Here is a 23,066-nt window from a genome sequence, read left to right as displayed (position 1 = left end):
AGAAGATTTTCACGAACATTAATCAGAGGAGCACAATGGTGGAAAAAAATTGTATCAAAAATAACAAAAGCAGAATAAAATAATTTGTTTAATGTCAGAGACACGGTCTTTTCTCTGTGTGCTTGCTGTGAAGAGTAAAACAAGACGATGTCTTCACTGACAGTGAGACACACAGGATATATTATATATAAGCAAACATCATTACAGCTTACATCACATTATACAACATGATATCATGGTACATACTGATTTGACCAGACTCACCTCTATCTTGTTGCAAATATGTTTCCCATCACTCTGTGCCCATTATTTGATACGCCTGAAATGTCAATGGAGACTGAAAGATAGTCGGCTGCATTCCTGCGTTCGGAGAGAGGAGGAGAGCGGGGATGGAAATAATTTCGCCGGCACTATACCGTAGCTTTCATCTGTGATGTTCTCTTGCAGTTGTTGGTCTACACTCCATCATTATAATGAGGGAGGCTCAATTAGACAAGGTCTACAATGGGGGTTTTAAATGTCACAGTGCAGGTCCTGACATTTCTCTATTTGATATGGAATCAGAATGGGAGTCATGGAGTTCACAGGGAGAACTAATCTGAACTTACAAAATAACAAATTCCAGCCTGTCACTGGCTCTGAGGGAAGGCTAGTGCTGCCACTTTGGAGACATTTACTCCAAACAATGCTAGCTCGCTCCTCTTAGAGGTTTCTAATGATTGAATCCATTAGCATTGTTTAGGAATGTAATTAGCCCTTGGAGGTTAGCATGTCAGAACAGTGTGTATAAGAAGAACTGTAATAAATCTTCCAATTCACGCTGGGCATTTTTATCTAAAAGGTTATTTGGTTGTCAAAGCAAAAATGAGTGTCACCGGAAATGTTTAACGCATTGTAATTGGAGTGACCGCAGTGATCATCGGGGGTAAAGATTTGAGGCAACGTGGGACCTCCACAATAGACAAACAACATCTCCAGAGCATTCAAGTCCCAACAAGTGATACTGCAACTCGAGGTCATGAGAGGTCCATGTTTTAAATGTGGCCATATCAAGACAAGGCATGCAGGAAGAACACGCTGCCTTGGCTTGAATGTCAAAAAACAGACTGTTGCCTTCTTATCACTACCAGAAATAGCGGCCTTACAGTAGATGAATTGCCATCCTTCTATGCCAGCGAGACTCCAATAAGTGCTGGATTGTTCACAAAGGGAGAGCGAGAAAGCAAGAGAGGGCAAAAAGATAGAAATCCATTTGTAAGTCCGGGCTCTGACTATTTGCATGGCAATGAAGGCCCTGAGTGTTCAGCAGTGTTCAGATGTGAGACCAGACAATAGTGCTAGTGTTTATTCTTCCCCGGGAAGTTTGAGAAGGAGAGAAAAGGGGGAGAGAAGAAGAAGAAAAGGGGAGGTCGTCAGTGGAGGGGATTACGCATTGTGAGAACCACGCACATTTGCTCGTACTATTGTGGTGGCTGAATTGCTCTCCAGTACCAGGCTATTTAGTTAAGCAGATTGTGTTTTCTTATACCGCGTGATGATCTCTCTTGACAGCGGTTGGTGACAAGTGGCTTGGGGGACAGCAGAATCACACAAACAGGTGGGTGCGGCGGTGGATGCTGTGCGTCCCATAACAGATTATCTTTGTAACAGAGATGGTTCAGTGTAATTTTATACAAAGAGTAAAACGGTTTGGAAAATGAAAGTGGAATAGATAGACCAGATGGGAAGTTGGAATGCATAATAGTTATCAAGTTGAGTACAATAATTTCTAAATTAGTCCAGAGGTTCTTTGTATTTGTCATGCAAATTTTCTGCCGTGACAGGACTGTTGTATTCATTTATTACTGTAACATCTAGTAAGAAATTGCGATGCCAAAGAAATTTAGAGTTTTTGTAATTTAGGCTGGCTGCTGGTGTTTTGGCCGCCACATTCCTGCTGAAATAATAGACTGACGTTTTAAATCACTGCTGCTGAAAAACAGCTGAAGGGGATTTAATCAGGTTTGAAACACACTAAGGTAGTTCTCCAAGAGCGTAGAATGTTTTTTACAGACCGCAGAATACAGAGTGGTGAGTTAAGCACCACTTGAGGCCCCACCACTGATATTCTGTAAGTTTACTTCACTGAATTGAATACACTTTTTTTTTTGACTCTCACATTGACTGACTGACCTCTCAGTACTGGCAGTAGGCTCATGTAACAACAAAACATGAGTTTCCAATGCATTCTCAGAGTCCTTGGGAAATTTACTGAAGAAATCTATTCAGCGTTATGCAGTGGTGGTTGTTTCTGTAACCTTTCTTCAGTTTGGCAATTTCAGTCATCTTCCATCATTTTGGTCCACTTATTTGAGGGCAGTGAACAGTGATGCGCAAAATCAATTCTTGGACTGTAGAACATCTGTAAAAGTAGAAACCCTTTGTAAAGCAATAAAATATATGAACCTATTTTAAAATGTCTGGTAAAGCAGCTAACATGATGTGGCATATGTTACCAGCCAAAGGGCCATGATTGAAAAGACTAGGGGAGTGAACATTGTAGCGTTTTAATACCATTTTTATTCACTCTGCTTTAAAAAAGCACTGTTTTAGGATGATTAAGAAACAATAATAAAGTAGAAGAATTGTTTCTGTGATTTTATCCACTACCAAAAAGGCATAAATGGGTGAAAAAGCTAAACTACATCTGAAAAAGTTTGATCACCCTAAAAATCTTCAAGACACGTTGATTTGTATTTATTTTTTTATTTTTTTACGTAGAAAAAACCCCGGTGACCAATTAGGACTATGTAACTTGAGTTTATGTTCTCATTTGAAATGCCCTCTTAAATCAATATCATGTTTAGTATATATTCTAGAAATGTTGGTCTTTGATATGCCTTGAGGCTGGAGGAGACCTTGAAAGAGCATAGGCAAAATAGACAAGAAGCCTGAAACTTGACAAGAAACTTGTTGTGTCACAAACTTCCATTCATCACACTAATTAAGTCTTTATATGTCTGACTAGATAATTGCCTGTAGTTTGATCCACTGGAATCCTTTTTATTCTTGAGTAATAACTTGGGCAGTATCAGTTTATTGTTTAGATGAAAAAGAAAGGAGGCAAATAACAGGGTGTTGTGGCATCACTGATAAATGTCAGCAGAAATTCATGACGCATTCCTAAACAGTAATGATTTCCACTACTGCACATAATAAAATCACAAACAAATTACTTCTAACAAGTACATGATAGCGTGACGTTCCCCTGTTGTTTCAGCTCAGTCTCGGGGCTCGTTTGGGGGTCCTGGTTTAGGAGACGTACAGTAGATGTCAGTGTTATTGTTTTATGGAGCTGAACAATAAACAACAAGTCCCAACATAGGCTCCCCAATGACCAATTACAAGACATTTTGTCACGGAGGGGTGAGCTTAAAGAAGTGAGTGATGTTTCATGAATGGATTCTTCTCAGGATTGCAAATTGTTATAGTAAAATTAAAGATCTGATACTGTATTTTTGTTCACAATCACAATTTCAGCTGTATGTGTTTTCATATTTCATAGTATTTTTATTTACTTTGTATCAATTTTTGAAATAATTACTCATGTATTAGAAGTCATTGGACTGGTGCATGAAAGACAACTTAATTAACATACATATAAAATTTGCATATACATTGGCGTGTAATCCGCAATGTCAATGCGTTATCTACAGTACATTCACTGCATTGTGTTGGCACAATAGACTCATTTTCATAGCATCCTGGAATCATTTCTGTAACAGAGCTACATTGTATTAGGCAGAACACATCACCATATACGAAAATAATGTGACGGTCTCAGCGCATCTAGTGCTTAACATTGTGAGACCGCAGCTCATTCTCACTCTGTCATGTGGTAGAGTAGTGTATATACAGGCTACAGGAGGTCTGCTGGAAATGGGAGGAAGGCCTATTAGAGGTAATGAATGGCTGTCAACCACAGGGCGCTCTGCATGTACTGAACCCAGTCGTGAAAAAAGAGAATTTCTGATAGAAAATTGACAACAGAGTTCAACAGTGTTTCCTTTTGTTATTTGTGGTCTATTTGTTTGAAAATGATGCACCTGTAAGTGATAACACAAGGACTTATTGTATGAAAAGGCTGTTTAGCTGGGCCACCGCTATATTTGAATACTATTCAAATAATAGCAATTATTTTCTTAGGGGAATGACTATCAACACAGCTGTCACGCATGGACATGTGTGTTTAACTTCCTTCTTGACACTTTTACTATTTACAGACCTGGGGCCCAATGTGTGGTATACCCATTATTTCACCAGAATTTCATCACTTATTTCTAGAAAGGCCCATCTTGTTAAATTGGCACCTGAACATCTGTTGACCTGGACACTATTCTAGCCACAGCAGCGAAAGACTTACCCATGGCAGATCTTTAAGCTGCCTACTTGTGAGATGTTGGCAGTTGAGTAGTTGCTGAGAGAAACATTGTCGGGCGCTGTTGCCTGGTTTTGGCTCAAGGCGCTCGGTTTGAGCGCATGCTTGGCAGCCCTATGAAAGACCATAACAGCTCACGATTCACTGGCCACTAATTGGAATGTCACTCCACAACGCTCGAAGATATGAATACGGTCTGTAAAGACATACATAAGCACAAACACATAGTCTCATTCACATTATGCATCGAAATTGAATTTCAAAAACGCAACCCGGCATTAGTAATTGATTTTACCACTTCATTACAAATGGGCCTTGGCAGCTAATTTACTTTTACAAGATTAAACATGACCATTATGAGCTGTTAAAGCATTAATACTGCAACTACAGTACTATAGCTGCTGAAATAACTTGTTTCCCCGCTTTATCTTACACTCTTTATCTTAAATTCCCACTGGGACCATCCATGCTAAAAATGCACTTTGGATAAAAGTGTCCACCAAGCAGTACTGTATATGCTGTGTTATACTGGTATTATAGTGTCAGAAAACTCTATTAAACTGGTTTGAAGTTATGGCTCTTGTGACTACTAGCCCTAGTCCAAATAACATCTGATCCCATGGCATTCCTCTGAGTGCAGAAGTATTGTCTTCTGCTTGGACTGGAGAGCAGTAAAGTTGGGTTCAGGTTGTCTCGGGGTCAGGTCTACACAAATAATTTGTGTGCCTTTCAGACACAACGAGAAAAAGATTTGTAGGATAAAAGTCTACCATGAGAGCACTGAAAAAGAGCGTCCACAGTTACAGACCAATCACACACCTACTGTATGCTGCCAAGAGTGAGAATACTGTAGGGAGAAATCAAGAGATTTACTAAATGAAAAAGAAAGGTTATTAGAGGATCCTAAACACCAGTGATCACCCTTGGTAACCTTAGCATAGCAAGGCCGTGATGTGATATTGGTCTCCATGCCAATGACACTTGTGTTTGTACAAAGCTGACTCTGGATAGTTATGGTTGCCATGGTGGGAAAGAAAACAAAATGCGAGAAGACTTTTTTCCATTGACATACAGTTAAATGTATTGAATTTGCTGAAGTTTAAGTCTGCATCAACTGGTATGCCCACTCAAGATGTTGTAGTTGTGTTGGTACTATTGACTAAAGGCTAATTTGGTGTCTGACTTTTCTTCGTCCTTACACTCTTGACCCTGGTCTTGGTGCACAATATAATTGCCGCATCGATTCTAATCATAGTTTGTCAGAGGCATGTGTCTCTGTTTTCTATGTCTGGTTAGACATTGATCTAATTAGTAGTCTTCATTAGTCAGCCGCAGAGTGCAGTGTCATGCTTAAGGAATGATGTTCAGGCCCTGCTCACCCATGAAACACAATACAGAGCCTTGTCTGAATTCAAAACAGAGGGTTGTTTTCATCTGCCCATGCAGGACTGCAGGATGCAAAAAATGAGAGATCTGTACCCTCCAAAGGATGTGGACAAAGGCTCCGTCTTTTCTTGTAAAATGCACTTCTGGTCGAGCTTTCTTGCATGAATTTGTCACAAGTTGTTCATCATTTCAGTGCAATGGATTTTACTTAAAATTTCAGATACAGTGGTTCTTGAGACTGAAAGAGGATTGTGTTGTCATAGACTGCAAAATGAAGGTGAATACAACTCTCATCTTTTTCATCTGCAGTATGTAAAATGAGGAAGTTGGAATTGCCTTTCATGTACTGCACAAAATTCCCGAATATGACAAGGATTTTTCATTTTAAACTGAGATATCCAGCATTTAAAAAAGTGTCAGCTCTTCTTATGAAATGATTGCTGTGATTAAAACATATTATGGAATACTACCTATAAATAGTGAATGTATAGTTATAAATTGGTTATCATATGACATTTGCTTGCAAAATCATGGTGTGTAGGATCATATGTACATTCAAAATATTCATTGTTGGATATCCTTAATTAACTTTTTCACAAAATGTATAAATAGCTTTATGGAATGAAACACTTAATGTGTAAGTGTGGATTTTACACTTGGACAAATTTCAGTTTCCCCCATATAAGTGTAAGTGTTAAAGTTCTCACTTTAGTCGAAGTGAAATTGTTTACTCTTATTCCACAGAGATATGAACATGCACAGAAACCACATAATGACGAGATGGGATATGGCCTTGACCTTGCCGATGTCATGAATTACTGTGCCGTTGCGTGAAGGAACGACACCTTGATCTTCTGCTCACTAACCATGGGAAGTAGAGAAGGAATGCAAGGATGGACAGTAAGAATGAGTACATCGAGTGTTTTTGCCATGGTGACTGCCTTTTCTATGATTCCTGGCTGGGTGCTGAGCGATATGAGAGGCACCCAGGGTCTGGACACCCAACAGCTGGCCCAGGGGTCCACTCATCTGCACCGCCGCCTGAAGAGAGGCTGGATCTGGAAACAACTGTTTGTCCCTGAGGAAGATCCCACGCCTCGCGTTATTGGCCAGGTATCCCCCCCCGCCCCCCCCTTCAGATCTGAACGCCCTCCATGTCCTTGATACTGACAATGCCTTTTCACAATGCGTGTTATCCACTTACCTATGAAGGATAAAATATCCGTCTTAGTCTCATATTCCGCCTTCAAATCTTATTTTTCATAAACCAAGTGAAAAATTCTGCCAATGAGGTGAGATAACTCCACTTCAATTTTCTAGAAATGAGTGTCAGTATCTTAAAAACAAGTCAGAAAAGGCAGATCACTGCACTACTATCAAGAAAATTACACTTGATTCTACAAAATTCTTGAAACAAGTTGATTTGCATTGGAAACAAGTGAAATTATCTAACGTGATTGGCAGATTTTTTGACTTACTTTAAGAAAATTACGATTTTAGGACTCAATAATAGACTAAATGACTTGTTAGGATGGAGATGTTTTGCAGTGATACAATAAAAAAAAAAACAATGTTTCCCACAGTACTTCTTTCTCTCCTTTTACAGCTCAAGTCTGACTATGACCGAGGTGAATTTTCCATCAAGTACATCTTATCGGGAGAGGGTGCTGGAGATGTGTTTGAGATAGATGAGTATTCTGGCGAGATCCGGATGCTGCAGAAGCTTGACCGCGAAGTGAAGGCCTTCTATGTTCTGCAGGCCCAGGCTATCAACAGGAGGTCCAACGAACCGGTGGAGCCCCAGTCAGAGTTCATCATCAAGGTGCAGGACATCAATGACAACGTCCCACAGTTCCAGAACGAACCCTATGTGTCCAGCATACCTGAGATGTGTCCGACTGGTATGTCTGAGAAAAGCAAATAAAAGTGCCTGCTAGCAGCGTGTACGACACAATAATCGAAAATATAGCCACACAGAATGAATCTTTATACAAACCAGACAGGCTGCCCTCATCATCATCAAGATTTAGCCTGTTTGTTGAATTGATAGTGTTAATAAAGATTCAAGTCTGAGGCTTGATTGGTATGTCTGCCAAAGAATTGTGCCTTTCAAATGTTGGTTTAGCTGAAGTTATTGAGCCCTAAAAGCAAATTGTTGTTTATGAATAAAAGTTAAAAAAAATATTTTCCAGATTGTTCAGATCGAAAGCTGTTATTGGCTTGAAATGTTGCTTGTATTTCAAGGACGCACATTTCAAATAAAGTGCCATGTTATCTTAAATATTGAATGAAGAAAATGAACAAAGGCTATTTGAATGGCTGTTGTATGTCCCCCCTTCAGGAAGTTAAAAGTATTGGATTTGGTATCATAGCTCGGATGCCTTTATGGATGAATTTATTTTCTTAAATAATGTTATTATATCCACTGCCCTTTCATACCACAAACATTGCCATTTCAATTTATATGTAATCTGCTTTTGCAGTATAATATCTCTCTCGTAATAAATCATAATGCATTTGACTCGAAAAGAGAAAGTGAGAGGGGAAGGGTGGAGTGTGGGGGACTGAGAATAAAAAACGCTGAGGTAAATCTCTGCCTAGGAGATAGAGAAAGACAGGGGTGGGGGGAAATGAGATAGACAAGAAGACGACTGAGGGAGAGAAAGATGGAGAGAAAGGTGAGGAGAACGATATGGTCAGTGGAGGAAAAGGTAGGGAGTATCAGGGACAGTAAGAGAGAGAGAGAGAGAGAGAGAGAAAGAGAGAGGGAGAGACAGGGGTGAAACTGAATCAGAGTGAGAAGGAGAGAAATCAAGGGGCAGGTGGATAGTGAGAGAGATGTCACTGTAGGGCTGGAGAGGTTGTCACGCACACCTGCACAGCCTCGGCGCATTGTGAAAAGCCGGCGCTACCCTCCGCCCCGCATCACACCCCCCCGCCCCATCATCAACAACTCCCCTGTAACCCTACCTCAACCTCAACACCCCCCCACCCCCCCAGCCCCCTGCTCCCCCCCGCCTTCCATTTCCACCGCTCCCCCCCTGAGCCAGACAGACAGACCCTGCGGGACTGTGGCATAATCACTTTATTTCCCCGTCGACTGGAACTGCTGCCTGAGCTGACTCTGCCTGTGTGATCCGCTCCCCCCACAGGGACCACAGTGGCCCAGGTGACAGCCACAGATGCTGACGATCCCATGTTCGGAAACAGCGCCAAGCTCATCTACTCCATCCTGCAGGGGGAGCCCTACTTCTCCGTGGAGCCGAAGACGGGTACCGCCGACGCTTTTAGCCCAAACTGTCCTTTGGCCGTGATGAATTGAGACTTTGCCACAAATCTCCTAACAACCGCGGCTCGAGCCACCATGGAGGTCCACTGGAGAATTGGCTCCGTACAAATAATGTCTAAATACTGTATATCAGATAACCAGATAAAGATGGTTGTTGTGTGGCTGCAGGTCAATTTAGTAATGTTATAAATAAATGTGAATAGTCTGATAGATTTAGGTTGCTGTGGCATGTACAGGAGATGATCTTGTCTTTAGCCCTTGTCCCTCTGGCTCTATCACTGCCACCAACTTGACGATGTTGTTGCTAGATTTAGACTTTTTTTTAGACCCCCTTGGCGACTTTATTTCTACTTTTTCAGGCCATTGGGAACAATGTTAGCGTGTTTACTCACTGAGTATTTGACAACAAATCGGTACAGAAGATGTCATGTGCATTTGCACTACTTGCTTGTCTTAGCCAAAGAGGTCCGATTGGCAGCACTTCACATACATAGCGTGTCGTGTAGATCCTTGCTCCATGAAGAGTTGGGGAAGAGCAAGATAGGTGTAGTATTCATATGCAAGTCCAAAAATAAAAACAAATAGAAACAAAATTCACTGGTCTTAAAATGAATAGTTGAAGATGTTTCACCACTCATCCAAGAAGCTTCTTCGGTTGTAATTAGTGCTCGGGAGTTCCCTGCCATTTTAACTCCAGTGGATTTTGTTTCTAATTTTTTTTGGACATCTTACTACCTGGATGACTGAAATTAATCTACACAGACATATTCATATGATCTGGCAACTTATATTGACTTTTTGAGCAGCCAATTGCTTTCCTTGGAAGATAGGTCTCTACCCCAAAGCACTACACGTTGTAGCTTGAGAGAATCAGCTCAGTTGACCTGAACAAACAGCTGGTTTTTGCCATTGTTACCTAGCTAACTAGCCAACAGGCTAATTTACTTGCCACCACTAACGCTAGCTTCTTCTACATACGTTAGCTAGTGTGCAAATTAGATGTAACCTTGGTGTTACGGCACCTGAAAGCCCTCTCTTTCTTTGCGTACTGACTGAATTTACAGAGCCGTGTAGTTTTACCGCAAACAGTGTATCGCACTCTCGTACACTACTCGAGGCAAAGTTTCTTTACTCATGTTTGGAAAACTGAAGCATAGAAAAACACCCACAGATACACTTGATGCAGTCTTAATGAACCCAACTTGCCACTTCCTCTCTCTCTCTCTCTCTCTCTCTCTCTCTCTCATTCTCTCTTTCCCTTCTCCATCCTTAGGCATTATTGTGACATCTTGGCCCAACATGGACCGTGAGGCCAGAGAGCAGTACCTGGTGGTGGTGCAGGTGAAGGATATGCTGGGCCTCAGCGGCGGCTACTCCTCCTCCACCACCGTCACCGTCAGCCTGACTGATGTCAACGACAATGGGCCCACATTCCAGCACCGTGAGTCACTCTCATCACTCACTGACACACCGCCGGGCTATTCACACTCATACAATCAATGGAGAAATACAAAGCGTGGTGTGCTGCGAGAACATGTTTAATAGTACACCTGAGAGGTATTTATTTGATCACACTTCTCTGGTTTAGGTGGGTGGTTTGTGCTGCCAGCACTGCATTCTGCTTTACACATCTTGCTATTCAGCCAACAGGCAAAATTAAAAAAAAAAAAAAAAAAAGCCGGAGTCAGAGAATGAGAGGGAGATAGAGAGAGACGGGGGAAGAGATGAGGATGTGCTCGTTCCGTTTGTCTGTGTGTATGTGTGCGTGTGTTGCTTAAGCTCACTGGATGAATTTAATCATTCACACATGAAAGGACATTTGTCATGACCTTTGGAAACAAACCTGGCCTTCTCAGCGATAAACCTCACTAAATGAATGCCCTGGGAAGAAATCAATTCTGCAGAAATGAGAAAACAAGGATGATGCTTTTAACTATGAATGTCGCCCTCATATTCATTGCTTGCGCTACTATATTCCACGGGTTCTACACTCAATCAGAAGGCCTTGTGAATATTGTATGGCCACACTTCACTTTGAACTGCGCCCTCTGTTATGTCACATAATTGCACCTCTAAATTATTATCAGCGGGAGATTGTTTTCGGAAGCAGCTGGTTGCCTGTTAAGATCCACCCAGTTGTGGCAGTCATCCAAACAGAGTCGCTCCAAGACACAATCACATTTTCTCATCTTCTTATTAGAGTTAGGCCAGGATTATGTGGACTTGCCACAACTTATCTTTGACTCACACAAATTGACCCTCCACCACAATGTTCTCCGTTCTTATCATTTTACACACTATAGCACTAGCTATTAACAACTTACTGTCCAGTTCAGTAGGCAAGCTTGCGATGAAGCAAACTTTTTTTAACTTTTTTTTTTTAACAAACATTGCCAACTTGTTTTCCTTGTGCATTGCAGAAGTAGCCACCGTTTCTCTATTTCACTTGATCACTTGTGTCCCATTCCACAGATTGATTACTTGGAGTCTAGCAGTATTAACGTGAATGATTTGTAAAGCGCTCTTCTTTCTCCAGACCTGTACTCCTTTGCCGTCCCTGAAAATGCAGCAGTGGGCACCACAGTGGGCAGGATCATGGCAGAGGACGGAGATGTTGGCATCAATGCCAGAATGACCTACAGTCTGGAGGAAGACCTGGAGGAGAGCGCCACCTTCAGAATCCAAACAGACCCAGTGACTCAGGAGGGGGTGATTCTGCTGGCCAAGGTGAATTCATCTGTATATTAGCTCTGTGTAGTTGTGTTGATATTTTTCTGTAGTCACATGGCTGCATTCCTCATTCCTATTTCTTGATCCAATGATAGCTTCCAATACTTTCAAAAAGTAAAGAAAAAACTACTGTAGAACATACTTTTGTTGGAGACCTTCAGCTAAATGTGAGCTTCTGGTGATCTGTTTTCATCTTGGACTTGACATTGTGCTTCATACAGGGGATTTCAATTTAGATGGTCATGTGATAATGAAAAAAAAACAAAAAAACATTATTGACTCTGAGTCTGAATCATTTGGGGAATACACTAATGGTTTGCATGCTGTTTTCTTATTACTAGCATCATGATGTTAATCGAAAATACAGCATTATTTAAGTGCGTGCTCACAGCTGGTAGCTCATTGACATTGACTAAACCATTTTCAGCATCCAGAGTCGTGTCCAGCACTCGACACAATAATCATCTACCTCATGCACAAGTTGGCATAGCATATCCGCAAAGCTGCTCTTCTTGTAAGCCTTTGTACCAGTTTATTTTAAGTGACATATTACACTGTTTGATAATGGTCAACAAGGTGTTTTCTGCTTATCATAGCCACAGTAGTATACAGTGATATAAGACTAGCATCAAAACGGTAATTCATTTCTTTCGCTTACTTTTTCACAGCCTCTGGACTACGAAAGTAAGAGACGCTTTGTTATGGCAGCAGAGGCAGTCAACGACCACGTGGACATTCGTTTTCTGAGTTTTGACGAGTTCAGGGACAGGACCACACTCAAGATCGTTGTCGAGGATGTGGATGAGGCACCCATCTTCCTCGCTGCGGTCTACGAATGGAAAGTTCCCGAAAATGCGGTGGTGGGAACCGTGGTTGGCACCGTTAGCGCCAGAGACACTGACACAGTCAACAATCCCATCAGGTAATATGACCCCTCCAAACAGTCACCCGGAAGAATGGCATATGCCACCCAACTGCCAGTATGGTAATGACTAGGTAGATATCCAGGCTGGAGGGTGGAGAGAGGGGGTGGAACATCCCTAGACAGCCTGCCCTAGACAGCTTCCTCCACAGGGTGAAAAATCATTCCATTTCAAATAGTGTTACTGGCTCGGTGCATCCATTTTTACCCTTGATCTCTGTGGATACCCTGTACATGGTCATATTTATCTCATATTACTTTAGTAGGAAATGAGCCCTGCTGAATAAATCATGACGATTTTTTATACCTCACAGGCTTTTCTATCTATTGCCGTGGTATTATCACAAAGCGACGCGGCTAGGACGTAGGAATGTAATAAAGCACCATACGAGGTGGCATATGGAATTGAGATTTGCAGTCATTTGCAAGTGGGGCACGTTGCAGAGGAGACAGCAGCACTGGTGCCTGTAGTCCACCCCAGCAGAGCTTAAGAGTGGCAGGTGCTGCATATCATCCACAATCTAGCCTCTATTAGTGGCCCTTTGGTGACATTGTCACATTGAGAAAATAAATTCAATCTGACATTTTAGGTGTTTCCACTGTTCTAGTAAATATGATTAAGTTTACTTAGGTCAAATTGGCTTATTTTCCATGTCGTTATCAACAAAGTGGCTCAAAGACACGATTCATTACGCAGTCTGTTTTCATTCTTGTTTATCCTAATTCACCATGGTGGAATAATCACTTATTTTAATGGGTGAAAAAGGATGGTGGGGTGAACAACTTGTGCAATGAGGCAAATATTTCTTGCTTAAACATTTCTGCTTGGTCTGTGGCCGATAAATGGATTTTTTTAATTAAAGGGCAAAGAACTAACTAAACTCATAGACCCTCATTTTTCGACTTATGAACAGTCTGTAGACAGACTGAGGATATTGTTCAGTTCCAAAAACACGAATAAAAGTCTGCCTATTTCTCTATGTTTACAAGGTGGTTTGCTTCACCATTTATAAATTATCATAGGCGCTCACTCGTCGCCATATGAAAAAATCTATAGTCAGATTATTCAATTCCAAAAGAGGGAAAGAAAAAACAACACAATGAAAGAAGTGTGTCTGTTTCTCCAAGTTTGTAAGACGCTTTGTTTCGATGGTGTTGTTGTCGCCTTATCATTCTGGCGTGTGTGTATTCTCTTTGTTGGATATCTGTCAGCCGATGAAAAAATTGAGCAGTTTGCCTAATTTATCTCCCCATGGTATCACAATGTTTTGTTTGCCTAGAAAACAACCTTGCCTGCTAAATGTGTGTCCTGGTGATTTTTCTTCTAGATATTCAATTGACAAAAGCAGTGATATCACAAAAGCTCTCAAAATAGACCCGAACAATGGAACCATAACTGTTGCAAAACCGTTGGATCGAGAGACGACAAACTGGCACAATGTGACTGTTGCAGCCAAGGAAACAAGTAAGGCACATTTCCTATCCTATACCGGTGTTATGGCCAACTTATGGCACGTCTACCTTCACTCAGCTGAGAAACCTGTCTCGCATGTCTCGCAGCAATGTGTTGATGACAAATGTAAGTCTTTGTCTAGAATGAATCAAAACCTTGAACTACCATGAAAGGATTTACTTTATAGCTCCCATTCTGTTCACTTTCCTGTTTTGTTTTGAAGAGAGCAGAGAAAACACCAATGCCCATTTTTTTTGCCTTCAGTTGTGATTCAAGAAGATATGAACAGAGAAACATTTATCAGTCTTAAGTATTATTTTGACAGAGCTTTTACAAAGCATTTATGATACATGCACCCAGTGGACTCCAGCAAATGTCTATCTTCACAACTGCAGCACAGAACCATTTATCCTCCTCTGTGGCGGTGTTCATCAAAGTGCTGGACATAAACGACAATGTGCCAAGGCTTGCAAGAGATTACCAGCCATATATCTGTGAGGGGACACAGGCGGGAGAAGTATGTATATGATGATGCATTGATGTTTATGATTTACGTAGCAGCCTTGCAATGAGAATTTCCATGATTGTGGACAGTAAAAATTCTTATATTGTATCATATCATATCATATCAAATGATTCAGTATATCTTTCTAAACCTAATGTGACTCATGTGAAAATGTTTGACTATTGTACAGCTGCATACCATCACAACTTGGTTATATGTGGGCTGCTGAATCATAGATTCTGAGTGAGAGTGAGGCTGTGTTTTATGGTACAACCTTGAATATTTGTCTCTGCCACTAAATTTGGGGAAATTTGTTGTCCATATGTGACTGCTTTTGTTATTAATATTTCCTCAGTAATGTGCCTTTGTGTCTCTCAGCTTATTCAGCTGCTCAGTGCTGTGGATCCAGATGAGCCTGCGGAGGGACACCACTTTTACTTCTCTATGGTCTATGAGAAGCAAATCAATCCAAACTTCACCATCAGAGATAATCAAGGTTAGATTCAGTTTATATATTATAAGGCAAATTATTAGGCAAACATAATCCCTCTATCCTGTGTATTCACCCATGCTCCTTGCCCTATCCGTCATTGTATATCATATATCAATCCATACCCTCCTTGCATTGTGCACTGCAAAGAAAGTACAGTATGTTAAAACTAAATGAAAAGTGGTCACAACTGAGCTCTAACCAACCAAGCTGAGTTGAAGTTGCAAAATGAATGTTTTTTTCATAACCTTTAACACAAAAGTCCTGAAACACTCTTGGACTGGTTTTGAAATTCAATATCGGCGCACCGAGACACTCAGCACATGTTTTGAAACAGAGTATTATTATCATCAACATGCGTGCTTCGTATTATCAACTTTACGTTATAGGATCCAAGTTTCAGTCCTAAAATGAATAGATGAAATCAGATGAAAGCATCATAAAAGTCCCACTTGGTGGCTGGACTGTTGCTCCACCCCCTAGAGAGATTCTATGGGCAATCCTGCTATATAAATGCATGACAGAGGCAGAATGGAGGGACCTTTACAATCACACCAAAGAGGCTTGGTATGACTCCACATTGAACCTCCAATCTGTTGCGTGCCGGCACTCTAACCATACTAGAGCCACTAGAGAGATGATTTCTACATCGCAATATTAGCGGACAATTGAAGAGTTACAACAAGATATCCACTATTTGAAGAAGTGACACCTACTCTGATAAAGTTACTGCTGGCAAGAAAACAAAACTCATTATGGAAACATATTATCTAACTAAGACTAACACTTTCGCCAAAAATTTGGTCGATTTTTTGAAATAGTGGGTGTTGAATTTCAGCTTCCCATCAGCGATATATAACCTTTTGGAATGAACTCCTTCAGTTGTAATTTATGTACTTAAGAGCCTCTCAGGCGAGTAAAGTGAAAGAGTACTAGCATTGTTGTAGAGTGGGCAGTCAACCTTTCTTCAAATTGTTCAGTGAAAACAGGCAGTACAAAAGTGTTGTTAAACTGGGCAGGAGAGAGATGTTTGACTGTGTAGAATAAGTTAGAATCTAATGTATGGAGGTGCAGTTAGCCAGGCAAGTATACTAGTCCAGTCAGCAACCAGGGAATATGAATAATGAATCAGGAGTGAACACTAATGAAATGCAATAAGGTATAGTTGACAACAAAAAAGTTATTGTCTAGTGTCTTGATGCAGTGTAACAGGAGCACCCAAATCCACTTTTATAAACACTGAAAATCAGATTTGACAAGCTGCCTGGCTCTTTCAGAGAGCTTGAATTGTGTTTTGAATCACATTTCGTGTGCCACTTCACTTGCTATTCAGCTTACCTTTGAACCCCCCCCGCTCTCACCTGAAACACCCGCTCTCACTGTGGGGGCACTACTCTTGTTTTTAAGAATGCTGGAAACTGCACCTCTCAATCTTAACTCCATCTTTCCCACAACAGACAATACAGCCAGCATTGTGGCACGCAGGAGTACTTTTACCCGCAAGGATCGCACCCAGTACCTCCTGCCTGTGGTGGTGATCGACAGCGGCTCGCCTGCCCTCTCTAGCACCAGTACATTGACCATCAGCGTATGCAGCTGCCAGCCTGCCGGCCATTGCCCCACAGGTGGGGTGGAGGCCCTCGCCCTCTCCATGGGGGTCAGCCTCCAAACCCTGCTGGGTCTGCTGGTCTGTCTGGCCACACTCACAGGTGAGAAACCAGGGTCTTTCCAAAGAATAAGTATTAGCATTCCATCTCAGTCCTGAATATTCAACTCTGAGTTATTATGCATATATTAAAGGATTACACTGACTTTTTTGGAGTTTAGCACAGCGAGAATTGGCACTAACATCATCTCTGTGTCTTTGGTAGATAGTTCTGTCCGCTGCGCTTGCTAATTGTAGGAGACTAGCATTATCCTAAAAGTGAGAAAATGAGAACTTGTAGCAGCTCTAAGGCAGGATGGTTAGTTAATTTTAATGACACACGTCTAAACTCGACAGGCATGTTTAAGGGACTGGTAAAAAAAAAGACATAAAATATGACAAAAATAATTCACTTTCAATGGCAGAACGTCTCTCTTCTCACGAGACTTCAAGCATAACTTGTTTAGTAATTTGTAAAGGACTTCACCAATAATGAAGACTGAGATTTTGTTTTCAGAAGTTTGTTATCTACAGGCTATAGAATAAAAAACAATACCAACTTTGGATAATGCTAGGCACCTACGATTACTTATCATTCTGTATGCTAAAAGCATGCAGAGCTATCGACCAGAGACACAGAGATGATTTTGGTACCAATCTCCTCGTCAGATATTGGGTAAGGTGACTAATGGACCAGACTCCCAAAAAGACGATGTAGTCCTTTAAGAAGCATTAGCGAACATTATGATGGTGCATTTAAAATAAGTGACACTCTCAATGGTATTTTGTTGTAAAATAGTTATTCTTTTTCAGCGGATCTGTTCTGTTAGTGTGAGCTAGAGCAGTTCCACCTCACATCATCTTGGCAAGTATATAAATGTGTGGTAAACAGCAGGATTTCTCAATAACAAATTCCCCTTCCATTTGAATTCCCCCTTTAAAACTCACCAGCGTGCCTTTAACACACAATTTTAAAACGCTGAATGCTTGCAGAACAATGATGTCTGGTAATGAGCATATTGGTTGCAATACATCAGTAGCAATGCCATCTTGGGACATTGATGGGTTTGCATAGTGAAGAGCTTTATTATGACCTCGGCTGCTTTGTGTTGTCCCTGTGCCCATCACATGAAAGATTAATGACAATACCTACTATGCTAACATTCTATCAGATGAGTACAATACCCAGTGAAAACAACACCGGCAAATAAACACTCTGTTACACCACTATTTAGCATTCTCTGCAATGAGAAGCAAGGAAAAGAATTCTTCCTTTTTGCGTGAGCTGAAACTAAAATGATCACTTACAGACTAATTTGCCCTCGTGTTGATCTTTGCATCAACCCAAATAACAGAAAAATCAAAACAGGCCGGAATTATTTTCCGTGCACTTGTACAGTACAAGTGCATGCTCCATCAGGCGCCCTGGATGATCTATTCTCGCTAAGCTCATGCCCCGGTGTTTAACTGTAATGATCTCCTGCTGTGTTGCGTCTCCAGTGCTGTCCATTCTAATGCTGATGGTGCGGAGACACAGGCGGAAGCAGCAGGAGGGGCTGGAGACGGAGGTGAAGGAGCTGGAGCTGCCGGACAGGGTGTCACAGAAGGTGCTGTGTTATGGAGAGCCAGGCGGCGGAGGGGCAGACCTGGACTTCTGCCAGCCTGTCCCCCTGAGGCCCCACACCAGGAGGAGGGAGAGGAGGCTCCGGAGGGAAGACGTGGCGGCCAGCATACGGATGTCCCTCCGAGAGTCCCACCTCATCGGCCCTGAGGACGAGGTCTTCAGACAGTTTATTATGGACAGGCTGGCCGAAGCTGACCAGGATCCTTATGTACCCCCATTTGACTGCCTCAGAACCTATGCTTATGAAGGGGCGGGGTCCGCCACAGGGTCCCTGAGCTCACTGGAGTCGTGTACTTTTGAGCCTGGCACTGAGCAACCTGTTTGCGGCCCCAGACCCAACTTGGTCCGACTTACACCTTGGTATGGCGGAGTGGAGGACGAGACCACCTTCTGATCGGGACACTCTCATGAATGGCTGGGGTCTTTGCATGATAGACCAATTCCGTACATTTCGGGTCTACACTCATCAATAATGACAGAAAGATGCAAAACAAATACATGGCTTTGTGAAAACAGTAGCACTTAACGGAAAAATCCACCCTTAAACACTTCAAAATGGTTAAAAAAACAGCTGTTGGTGATGTACCTTGCATTTGTGGGCCCATTTTGTTGCTTGGTGGTGTATTTTTGTTATTCCCATGGATAACTGGTCAAATGAAGACGACGTGACTCATGATGTCAGGATATATCCAGCTCAGCTACAGTGGAGTTTGATAGAAAAATAATTTTCCACTTTCTAAAACCTCAATGGTAAACGTCAGGTTTTGGTGTCAGTCCCTCAGAATCAAAGAGCAAGGGCTTCTTCACAGACTCGACGGTCAACAATCATACAGGGAGAAATCCATCGTAGAAGAGGCAGAGAGACCAATTTCTCCACCTACAGTAGCCTCAGTGGACCATAATGCAATGCAGCCACAAGACATGTTGCGTTGTAAAGGCTCACTTTTTCTCGACTGGAAAAACTCTTCCCCTCTTGCTCTTACTATGTTATTACCAGTGCTCTCTCTCTCCACCTACATGTAAAACCAACAACTGAGAGTTCACGCCCATTCTATTTTACTCTGGAAATTACTAACTGAAGTAGAAGTAGACGAGGCAGGTCGGGGGAAAGTGAATACACTGAAAAATGTAATTACACCATCGCAAAACAACTCCTGGGATGCACTGAACATCACAGACTGATGATACATACTGGAACAGTGTAAGGGTATGCGAGGGTGGATCTTTCCTTAAAGAGTGCATGTGAACAATGTGACTTATGCTTTAATGATTACAGTTATTACAGTGTCACATTATTACACTCACTGTATAATACATTTTACTGACCTGTGAATTTTACATTTCTGATGACGTGATACTATTTACAACAGAATATCATTCACTTCTCGTCATGTTTCCGCTTGGCATTTTGGTTCATAATATGGTTGGTATGTGTATTCAAATTGTACATTATGAATTCATATTAAAGTATACTTCCCGTGGATGTGTGTCTATATCTATGGCAACTTATTTTTCTAAATATATTGTATTCTTATTTGCCCTATTCTCGCAGACGTGAAGGTTGATATGCAGAGAGCATCCATTAAACATCGGTGTTAAACATTTATTATGCTGCTTGGCATGGCTTTCTGCTTCCTGATGAGGCACACTGGTCATGTCAGCCAATCATCGGCAGAGAGCACACGGGTGACTAGCAGCGAGACTCCGCCAAAATAAGGCTGAGAGGAGAAAAATGAGCAATGGACTGATTTGAAATGTATAAAGGAAATGAGACTCTTGAGAAACAGAACAGTTTGAGTGCAGTGGAAAAAAAAAGGTACATAATATACAAAGCCTAGCTCTCTACTTTTTTTGTGGTCAGATACAGTGTTATTGGCAAATGTATGCTTGTGGTTAGTTGTGTGGGTGGCTGCTCGGAGGGTGACTGGAGGTAATTGCATAGTGATAAGGTCCAGCCCCCGCCCCTTCTCATCAGCTAGTTTGCTGTCTGAGAAGGTCAACATTTGGACCAGAGAGAATATAGTTCTCACTGAAGATATACTGTAGCTGAATTACATATGCAAAAGTCTCTTCCTTGTTGGAAGCGGTTGAGATGCACAAGGTAAGAGAGAGAATGTATGGGGAATAAATAATTGCGAAGATCTTTACAGTTCTTCCTTTTACTGCTACACGCTACTTGTATGAGTGTGAACCGCTTCACAAGACAATTTCAAGCCACCGCTGCTTCTCAATGTGAGCTTGAATAGCTTCCACATGGAGCACTGTTGGAAACAATCTATCAGACCAATGGTTTTTAGACTAAATCATAGTCTCACAATGATTTCTATAGAAGCAGGTGTTCACAAAAAATGTCTTTTTAAAGTCCTTTCAAACCAATCTCTACAGTCCAACATGTGGGACATTGGATTTGCCCACGAAGGCTCCGTTGTAATTCCTTTTTCAATAGCACCTTAACGTCTAAAGTCATTCAGCTCCTGGTGTCATTTAACCTTCTGAATTTTTGTCATTACCCATGGTGAATATCACGGGTAATTTAACCTAACAGCCCTTTTCTTTGTGTAATTATGTCCATTACAGCGATGTGAAGGATTTCACTCTGTCAACTGTCTCTGTCCCCTGCTCTCCTGCACAGGTTATAGATTCAGTTCTCCCTTTCAACACCGGAGCCAGACTCATCACAGAGCCACATGATGCTCACTGGAGGCTCTTTTACTGCGGGGCTCTCGTTTGGCAGACAGCAGGCTGATTGAAAAGATGCCTGAAAAAAAATTCAAGAAAAATAAAAAATAAATAAATAAAAGCATTTGCAATATGTGTGCAATGAGGTCTGGATGAAGAGGGATTAGATCATTTATATACGCTTTGGCAATGTGAACATGGTTAAATGAGTATTACAACAGATGTGATTCTGAGCTATATAGTAGGTAAATACTGCATGTGTCGTTGTCATCCAACATGTTACATTACATTACATTACATCTTGGAGGTGAAAGTGAAGTGACTTTTTGAAAAAAAAAAAAAAAAGTCCCCTACTTTGACATAATGACTGCTGACATGAGAGTAAAACTCACTATTGAATAGTATTGAAAAGTATCTTTAGCCTTTTACTTACATAGAAGTAACTTTTTTTAAAATATTGCACATGAGTCATGACCATGAAGCTGCAATTCCTCCCAAAATAGATATACAGATATAAGTGTAAAGTGAACTATAACCTCAGGGCATATGGATAATTCTGAAATAGCATTACATATACATTAGCTTAGATGCTTATTAAATTACTGAACTATTCATCATTGATTGACCAGTGATCCCAGTAAAAGCATTTCAAGACACCTCAACCAGTGAAGCTGAAGATCCCAGCTGACTGTGACTGAACAGGAACAGGATCAGGATCAGGACTGAGACTTAACATTAAGTTTCAGACAGTACACATCACAAAGATCTGTATTTAAATTCGCTCACTACACTACGATATTTAAGTAAACTGGCACCAGGAGAAATGAGTTTCATGTGAGAGCCCTTGTACATTACCACGGCTGTGATCAGCCCAGCATGTGTGCTGGAGTCAAATCTGACAGAAAATGTCTTAAAAGATTATGCAAACATTAATATTTTAGGATTTACAGAATACATTTCCTCCAAGTATTTCGTGTGAGCCTTCACTATTCCGGTTCATTAATGAGCTTCCATTTGTTCCAGTGAGATTTAGGGATTGTCACACTTTGAAATGTAATTAATAAGTAACAACGCGGTGCAATAGATTGTGCAAAATTGGGGAAATTTGTTTTGTTTTTCATCAGAAGCTAATGAAATTGATAGATCTTTGGGTGTAATATGCAGTCCATTTTGCAAGACACTTGACAGTTTGACATCAAACCATGAGGCAACTTCAACATCATCAGAGCCATTAGTGGCTTCAAGCTCAGCGTTGTTTGGGGTTTAGGGCTCCAGCTGCAGAAATTCATTTCCATTTAACAATAAGAAAATGAAGAAAATAGAATAAAAGCAAAGTTTCTCCATGCTGTCCTAATGTTTTAGAGGTTATCAATAAGTTTATTTCAGGTGTTTGTTACTAAGAATTAAGTAAAAAACACTCGAGAATCAGTGATTAACAAATAGGCACCACTGCTTATTCTCTGTGCTGCCAAATAAAATCTGATGGTACAGGTGCATGCAAACTGGTGACCTCCTATGATGACATGATTTGGTCCCACAATGCAACAGACACTTAAGGTTTCTAACCTGTCAAATGTGGCTGCTTTGGTTTGTAGGCGTTTTGAGCTTTGCAGTGTGGGACTGGTGATGATGTAAATCGAGGAAGCAGACAGCAGCAGGCCCATTAGTGGCTATTTCCTCAAATGGCTGGAAAGCAGATTTACCAGACTGGCATGTGATGGTAGAGTTAGTAAGGCTGCAGCTAATCGCCAATTTTCATTTGGACTTGAGGATAAAACCGTGCACTGCCCTTTCCTTTGTCAAATCAGATTGCATTAACATCAACTCATGAAAACCTGAGAACAAGGAGCAGCAGGGCGGTGTAGTGAGAAGGGGGGAGACTGTTCTTCAACTAAAGGACACAACTTCAAACCCCGTGATGGCAAA

At 41.3% G+C, this 23,066-nt stretch overlaps 1 protein-coding gene across 1 annotated transcript; it reads left to right on the top strand.

Annotated features, from left to right (window-relative positions):
• Positions 1-1,510: 1,510 nt before the first annotated feature.
• On the top strand, positions 1,511-19,884 carry cdh19 (cadherin 19, type 2). Its single transcript, XM_071915064.2, has 12 exons — positions 1,511-1,597; positions 6,548-6,916; positions 7,410-7,704; positions 8,956-9,075; positions 10,366-10,533; positions 11,629-11,819; positions 12,491-12,744; positions 14,073-14,209; positions 14,593-14,714; positions 15,081-15,198; positions 16,650-16,901; positions 18,338-19,884. Exons 2-12 carry the CDS (start codon positions 6,671-6,673, stop codon positions 18,853-18,855), a joined length of 2,421 nt encoding a protein of 806 aa, XP_071771165.2. The 5' UTR covers positions 1,511-1,597; positions 6,548-6,670; the 3' UTR covers positions 18,856-19,884.
• Positions 19,885-23,066: the final 3,182 nt, after the last annotated feature.

This window comes from Centroberyx gerrardi, chromosome 22, assembly GCF_048128805.1.
Source record: "Centroberyx gerrardi isolate f3 chromosome 22, fCenGer3.hap1.cur.20231027, whole genome shotgun sequence".
Taxonomy (NCBI): domain Eukaryota; kingdom Metazoa; phylum Chordata; class Actinopteri; order Beryciformes; family Berycidae; genus Centroberyx; species Centroberyx gerrardi.
Note: the sequence above shows the minus strand (reverse complement) of the source record. Positions and strands in the feature narration are given on the sequence as shown.

What these genes read in the sequence shown, in the direction of transcription:
- cdh19 (XM_071915064.2), top strand. Translation starts at nt 6,671, where the DNA reads ATGGGAAGTAGAGAAGGAATGCAAGGATGGACAGTAAGAATGAGTACA. An exon ending in TGGGCCCACATTCCAGCACC is followed by an intron (nt 10,534 to 11,628) that starts GTGAGTCACTCT and finishes TTCTTTCTCCAG; the next exon opens with ACCTGTACTCCTTTGCCGTC. An exon ending in CTGTCTGGCCACACTCACAG is followed by an intron (nt 16,902 to 18,337) that starts GTGAGAAACCAG and finishes TTGCGTCTCCAG; the next exon opens with TGCTGTCCATTCTAATGCTG.